General features: G+C 50.1%; 1 protein-coding gene across 1 annotated transcript in view; it reads right to left on the bottom strand.

Annotated features, from left to right (window-relative positions):
• The window catches only part of HERC1 (HECT and RLD domain containing E3 ubiquitin protein ligase family member 1), a 47,858-nt gene extending 40,406 nt beyond the window's left edge, over positions 1–7,452 (bottom strand). Inside the window, exons 1-2 of the mRNA XM_087941972.1 lie at positions 7,341–7,452; positions 453–1,408 (exon numbers count right to left, since the gene is read on the bottom strand). Coding sequence (XP_087798098.1) covers positions 453–1,382 — 930 coding nt within the window. The 5' untranslated portion in view covers positions 1,383–1,408; positions 7,341–7,452. The remainder of the gene's footprint in view (positions 1–452; positions 1,409–7,340) is intronic.
• Positions 7,453–7,883: the final 431 nt, after the last annotated feature.

The following is a 7,883-nucleotide window of genomic DNA, read 5'->3' on the forward strand; positions in this document are numbered from 1 at the left end:
TCTATTTTTAATTCATTTTAGTTTTACATCAGAATGCCTGAATTTTTATTTGTTTCTTCTAAACAAGAGATAAGCGGTACAGGTGCCAATGTTTTAAGCTACTAACATTAAAAGAGCTTTTTTTTTTGTAGCTGCTATTAATTAGAATATAAGTAGAGGCACCTCTCAAGTAATTAAGAATACCAAACACAGTTCAAAGTTGCTGCTGGCACTATTTCTGTTTTGCCTACTTTATTTAACGTTTATTGTGATTTCTTATGTTCAAATCGGAATGGCTGTTAGTAGAACCAAAGTGAGGGTTTAAAGACGACCAACGCGTTTCAAAACGGTTCAAACGCCACCAACCACAGGTGAGGATGGACAGCCATCCGATATTGTGCCACCTCTAGTTGCAAAGAAGCTACAGACTCCTAGCTTTCCTTCCCTTTCCCCCGCGGGCAGGGCATACGTACCAGCGACCGCCTCATCTGCATTAGGATCGTCATGAAGCAATCAAAAGTGATCATGCCTTCTGAGCTCGGCAGCAGCTTGCTCTTCTCCATGGTGTGAACCACAGCCGATGCGCTGAGGGCCATCTCAATCCACTCCAAGAGGTACCGCAGGGAGCCGCGCTGAGCCGCCAGGCCCAGCAGCAGCTCGGAAGCCAGCCTTCGCCCAAGGGTGTCCGCCCCGGAGTTGGGGATCGTTACCCCTTTAAGAAAGACTGTTACTTGGGAGAGGCAGTCCAGGCCCATGGGGGGGATCTTGCTCTCATTGGCCAGAGACAAAGGGGGCAAGGAGCTGACCACCTCAATCGCCGTGTGAATGACGTCGTTACAAAGGCTGATGCCAGGCCCCGCAGCGGGCATCATCCAGCTTTGCCTCAGCAGTGCGAAGAGCAGGCTCAGCCCCGTCCGGACGCCCATTTCTATCAGCGCATCCGTGCTCGACCTGGGCCTCTCGCTGACCGAATGGATGTCCGTGGAGCCCGAGCTGCTCTCCGGAGAGTGCTGCTGCTGCTTCACCCGTCCTTTATCGTGGTACTTATTGGAAAGGGCGTAAAAGATGCGCTGCAGGACCAGCAGGCGCTTGCGAAGCGCCCCGGCAAAGGGGGAGTCTGAGCACACCATCTTGGCCAGAGCCAGCTGGCTGCTAAGGAGAGCGTCCAAGTAGTGGTCCTGCTCATCGCTGGACAGGGATTCGCGTTCAAAATCAGGCAGCTGGGGCCCTTTGAGGCAGAAGACCTGCTGCGGCAGGGGGACCACTTCTTTGTTACTGACGAGCTTCGCGTAGAGGACGGAGACGCCTTCCCTGGTGGCGATCGACTCGCTGTCTTCCGTGATCCAGGAGCTGTTGAGGTGCTCCAGCCATTTCAACTTCACAGGTGGAACCATGGTGGCCATTCTGGTCTACCGACTGGCCATCAGATCTAAGAGGGAAAGGACACTCATGACGAAACAGTGGCCATATCCTACCAACACCCATGGGCAGCACAGTGGGTGGCACAGACATTTAATTAGTAAACAAACAACAACAACAGCAACAAACCCCACCTTCCTGATTTGTGCACTAACAACCCAAATCCAAGCCTGCCTCTCGCCCCCTGAGTTAAGAACCTCTTTCCCCCTAAAGGGGAAAATACACTTGTGTGTCTGCTGCATTAAAACCGCCAAAGTAAAGCTGTGCGCAGAAGCCCCCGCTCGCCTTTGGCTTCAGCGGCTCCAGGCAAAATGGCTTCCCTCAGAGGCCTCGTCTGCTTGTCCAGGTCCTGCTGCAAAGCTCTCTGATCTATTACTAATTCAGGGATTCGGGGTTTAGACCGAGCATCACTGGAGGGAGCCCCAACACACGTGCAAGGCACGCACCCCTTCCCTGCAAATTGGGGATTAAGGGTTGGCTGGCTGAACTGTTGCACAGGCGTCCTTCCCAAATCCCTCTTCACCAACTCCTTAGAACTGGATGCTTTCTGAACACTAATTATTTGTGAGTCTCGTAGGTTAAAATGAAAAGGCAAGTGTATGTCCCCAAAAACCCCAGAGCTTCTTTTATTAAACTGCATTTCCAGAAACCAAACCTCATACCTGCTGGATCTCCACTGCCACTGGTGAAATACTGACGACACAATTGCCAGAGGGAAATGATCACAAAGTTGTGACTCCCAAATAGTCATAACTCTCTATATTATTCTCCCCCCAAATAACCCCAGAATTGGGCCTCCTTCAGGCCAACTCACGCTTGTGTACAGCAACCAGGCTGTCCCCAAAGGACATTTCCTCTCTGTCCGGAGGAGCCAGGTCTCCTTGACCCTTGCCTTGCTTGGACTCAATCTCACTGCATTTGCACACATTTGTCCCAAATTGTCAATACCACCAAAAGGAGAGTTCTATTTGCATTTCAGCTCAAAATCTAAATGCCTCCCCCGGTTTCCATTAAAACTAAAAACAGTAAAAGGGAGACTAGCAATGGGATAGAGCAGAACTGCCCAACCATCGTTTTTCTGACCCCCTGGTCCATGAGACTTCTGAGAAATTCAAGGGAAGCAAGAATTTGTCTCTCCTCTTTTCCATTCCCTGCCACATCATCCGCTTAAAGCAACTGTTTCCTACAATGAGAAGTAAATCAGACTGGAATAGATCTACCCCATCAGTGTAACCAACAGGCGTTTGGGGAAACGGGTATGACTGAACACTTGGTGTCAGTGACCAGAAAACCACATCTAAATTCATTTCCCCACTGGTGGCTTTATTGTATGGATGGATACAATGAAACGGGACAACCCCTTATTAAAACTCACACCTACAACTTTACGTACGTACGTGAGAAGGCCTATATACACATATACATAGAGTCGTTTTGATTCTTTTAAAGTGTCCCTTGAAGACTCTGCCTTACCTGCTAGACTCTCATTTTCTGGACTAAGAAGACAACAGAACAAATTCCAATTGCATTACTGTGGCCATTTTAAAGAGGCACTTCAAGATTTAATTAGGGATGATATACCTGTATGCCAATGCAGACATACACAAAGCCACAGGGAAAGAAAAGGGTAACATTAACACCGGAGGAAGATTCATGCTACAGATTACACTCTTTTCCCTGCTTGTTGTGTGTTCTGCATACCAACACCCGTGACGAGGACTGCAGAAGGAACCACTGTCACACGTCCATTGCTATAGCAACAGAGCTGTCAGGAATCAGCCTGAAAAGGCTCAAACAGGACGAGCTTCATTACTCGTCCCCAGAGGAAGACAGGGTGGGGTGGCCACACAATAAAATATCCAATATTCCCCAGGGTTAAAGATGATTCAGTCATCAATATTTGTGTATGATACTAAGAAATGTCCTTGTTCTTCGGGCAATTAATATTTAAATTATTTTTCTTGGGTACATTTTTCTTTTTAAAAGAACAAGCTTTCCCATTAAACAACTTTATTTATAAGCAATATTTAATGAATAACTTCTTGCTGTACACTAGGTATAAATAAAGGGATTATAACCTAGTTATCTTTTGTCCAGAATTATGAATAAAAGAAAAAGAGGATATCGAAGCCCAAATATGTCTCAACCATGAAATCCATAACTCAACAATAGGCAGATATTGTTGGTATTTTATAATGAAACAGAATGACGCTAAACTGCATCTGAGGTCCCCAAAGGGTGATTCCTCCCGTGATTCCTCAGGAGCCAGAACCTCACCTGCAGGGCAGGTGCTTAAGACACAATCCAGCAACGGCGTGTTTCTCGCTTTGCCAAAGGAGACAGATAACGACACGGGCAGACTTGGAGAGTGACAGGATTACGGCTTCCAACTCTGCAGCAGCTCATTTATGACTTTTTACAGCCACATTAAACATTCAAAGTGTCGCTCCAAAGAAAAAAGAGTAGGTAGGCAGGAGCAGAACTATGGAGTTAGCTCTTCACCAGAGGTTTAGGCTGGACATCAGGCGGAAGGAATTTTTCAAGGAGAATTTTTAATTTTGCAAAAGTATTTTAATAAACAACGGATAGTCAAGATACGCGAATGCAGTATAAATCCTATTTAGAGTTCGTATTTCATTTGGATGGACTTGGGCTCTGGTCTAGCTAGGCAGCTCTTTGGATTACAGCATTTCACGGACTCCTGAAGGGTCAGGATGCTGCCCAATCCTTCACATTAAAAAAAAAAAATCTCAATATCTCAGATAATGCAGGGATCCCTGAGCTGAGAGCATCAATCTGGCATCTCTTTCCTCTTTCCACCAAAGAACAAAGCAGCCAACATGATGTCATCACGATGAAAGTCCACCCCGTGTGGATGTTACATCACATGCTGAGATGCAGAAATTCTCAAAAAGAAATTGTAGCCGTACATTTTCTGAATGATCTAGTCTTACTTCCAGTTACCTGTGAGTGCATTGGCTCACTGTCATTCTTTATATTCTTAGCTAGCTTTTTTTTCTCGCTCTTCAGCCTATCAACAACATTTAGGTCAAAACAAGGAACGCCTTGCCTTTATTTTGCGAAATTCCCTCCAGAAAAAGGACACTGTATAAATGGATAAAACTAACCACGAACGTAGTTGCCAACCACTACTTCGGTATTTTTTATTGGATCAACACATTTCTAAAGAAAATGCAGGGCTCATTGCAAGAAACAAATGTCCTAATTGAGGTTCATAAATTAGGATATGAACAATGATTATATTTTCTTAGAGTTTTTTATTTTAAATAACGCAAAAGCTTCTCAAAATTAATACAGTCTTTAAATCTTTCTAGTGCTCAATGCTGCAAATAAGATGGCTCAAACTCCATCCTTGAAGTATGAAATTTAGAAACTACATCATACAGACATTTTTGGGGTCCATTCAGGACAAATTCACAACAGCGCAGAAGCCAAACCACCCGTCATTTCTGGCCAGATAACCATTTCTAAGAAGCAGAGGAGGCAGCTCCATATGCCCCAAAGAGGAATGAATATTCAAGGTTAGCCACAATGTTCCAGCAAGTCTCAGCAGCAGCCACAAAGTCAAAGCTTATCTCGACTTCATAACAGAAGATAGTATTTTCAGATAAAGCATTACTGTATAACTTTAAGGCGAATTCAGTATTTTGATATTGTAGTTCCTTTGTTCTGAGTTTCCAGTTCAATTTCAAAATAGACATATAAATTCAAAATTAAACATCTTAAAAACTAAGTAATTTGATTTAAAAAATATACTTTGTGTTTATGCTGCTAATTATAATTCTCAGTGTGTTGTTTCACTGCTTCAGTGTGCTTAAAGAGTTCAAAGTATCACAGACTACAGAAAAGTTGGACTTCTGCAATCAGCAAAACAAATATTTATTTAGCATCTGATGTGTTGATAAGCTAAGACTGTCTGACACTCCTTCAGAAGGTTAGAAAATATATTTGCAAATATATTCTCTGTGAAAACTGCACTTACAGGCTTGTATTTTGAAGAGTATAAGAAAAAAGAACACTCACTTGTGCTTTCTCTTGCAAATATGTTATCCTGCTGTTTAAGACTTCTTACACTGTATGTGTACACCAGAAATGTGTGTATGTGTGTGTGTGTGTGTGTATACACATAAAGATTACATTTGCTGTGCTATCATTTATTTATTCTCAAGGCAAGCAAAATCGATGAGAGCACTTCCTTCCAACAAGAGAAACAAGCGCAATCTGTAAGACACAATGAAAGTGAGAACACGGCATTCCAAACCAGCCTCCCTCCAATGAAGGCAAGGGAGTGCCTTCCAAGGTAAACAAAGAGCTATCCCCATGGAATGGAGCTATATTTACGGAGGGGTTCGGGGCATGTGTGAACTGTGCATAGCGAATCAGAGCACCGGATCATCTAGCCCAGCCCCGGCTGAATCTACTCTGGCAAAGTTGCAAAAGAAGTCTTCCCTACTTATAACCTTTGGCTCTTTCAGTGTTCTGCTGTTTAATAGCCAGCAAGGCTCCACAAACACTTTCCTATTGAGCGTTTGGGCCTATTTCATACTAGGTGTGGATTTGCAAAGTTTAGTATTGATTGCTAAATTTACACATAGCTGATTTACATAATTAAAAACACTTTCAAGCTACTAAGTTCCCAACCCACCAATGTAAACCAATGTGGGCCCTGTCGGCTCTTTCCATATTATTGTCCATCACCTCCATTGTTCCAGAAAAGAACCCTCTTCCTAGGGTTGCCGGGAAACCTTCCAGTTGGCTTGATGAGCCTGGATCAGCCCCAAGAGGCCCGCCTGGAAGCCCGGCTGCCATTGGCCGATTCCCAGGCTTCAGGCAACCTTCCCTGTGGGCAACCCGCCGCCCAGGCTTCTAGGCCCCAGGCTTAGCGCCTTTCGCCTTTCCCTTGGGAGCTGCACCTGCATGTCCCCCTGGAGCCGCCCGAGGTCTCCTCCCCGCTTTCATTTCTCTCTCTCTCTCTCTCTCTCTGTCCCAGGAGGAAAGGAGACCCCGCAGAAACAAACCGGAGTTTATCAGGCTTGCCTTACAGATGGTTCGCCGGGCTTTAGGTCTGCCATTGGATCTGATGCCTCCGGCCTGACCCGGCCGGCGCTTTTGAAAAGCCCGGCAAAAGGTCGCCTATGCACTCGGGCGGGCAGGCGGGCAGGCAGCGCTGGCTGCTCGGACGGGGATCGTCCCCCAGGACGGAACCCGAAACCCGCAACTCGACGACCCGCATCAGGCCTCCCTCCGATTCCAGGCGCTTTCTTGCTCCGGAGGTTTCTGGGTCGGGGAGGGCAGGTATCGCGGCCGTGGCCCGCAACCAGCCGACTGGCGGTTAACCCCGACCTCTCTCTCCTCGGGTCCTCCGCCGCCCAGGGAGGGACCGCGGAGGCGCCCCGGGGCTCGGCTGCCAAGGGAGCCGGGCGTCCGGCCCGCTTTGCCCGCCCCGGAGGACCCGGCCTGACTCCAGCGGGGCCCTTCGCGGCGGAAGGGAGGCCGGAGCCCCCCGGGAGCTTCCGAAAGAGCCGGGAGGGCCCGGGCGAGGCGGGGGTTGAGGCCCAGCCAGGCGGACGGAGGAGCTGCCCGGAACCGTCCAGAGGAAGGGCCGCCGGGCGGGCGAAGGGCAGAGCCTCCGGGGAGGGGAGCCCGGCCAAGCGGGGCCAACCTACCTGTCCGCTCTCGGGGTGGCGGCCGGGCCGGTCAGCGGAGGCGGCGGAGAGCGGGCGGCCTTCGGAGCTGTCCAGCGCCGCCGCTCCCGCCCTCCCAGAATGCCTCGCGGGGCCAGGAGGCCGACGGGAGTTGCAGTCCGAGACGCGCTCCAGCCCGGCCGCCGCCTCAGCCCCGCCGCGCGGGGACCGGCCGCCAGGGGGGCGACGCTCCAGGCCTCCCGACCCAAGAATCACCCGCCCGCCCGCCGCGCCTACCTGCCCGGTTCCGCCCGTCCGCAACGCCCCTCGGCTCTTCCGCGGCGGCGGCGGCGGCTCGTCAGGCAGCAGGTAGCATCCCGCGCGGGAGGCGGGAGCGGACGGGGGAGGGAGGGAGGGAGGGAGGGCAGCACCAGCCAAGCCTCGCGAGACCCGCCGCCGCCTCGCGCTTCCGTCGCGCGGCAACACCGCCGGGGGAAGGGAGGGCGGAGGAGCGAGCCGGCCGCCACGGCGCCCTCTGGCGTCCGGCGCCGGGAGTGACCATCCCCAGAAAGGGAGCAACAGCGACGCCCCGTCCCTTAGCAAGAGGGAATGGGAGGATGGGCCTTGTAGTCGGTCCCTCCCGCCTGCCTCCCCCGGTCAGGCTGCGGCAAGGCCGCCGTCATCCATCAGCCGCAATCCAGGGCGGCTGTGGATCATGGGCGCCGGACTGGGCCCCCCCCGCAATTCGGACTCCGAGTCTCCGGTCGCTTCATTTGGAGAGAAGGCAAGAAGACTCCCGAGAGCCCGCTTGGCCCAGAGACCCCTCCCCACTTCAGGGGC

This window comes from Pseudonaja textilis, chromosome 13 (genome assembly GCF_049901715.1).
Source record: "Pseudonaja textilis isolate UNSWEBS1 chromosome 13, rPseTex1.2, whole genome shotgun sequence".
NCBI classification, from domain to species: domain Eukaryota; kingdom Metazoa; phylum Chordata; class Lepidosauria; order Squamata; family Elapidae; genus Pseudonaja; species Pseudonaja textilis.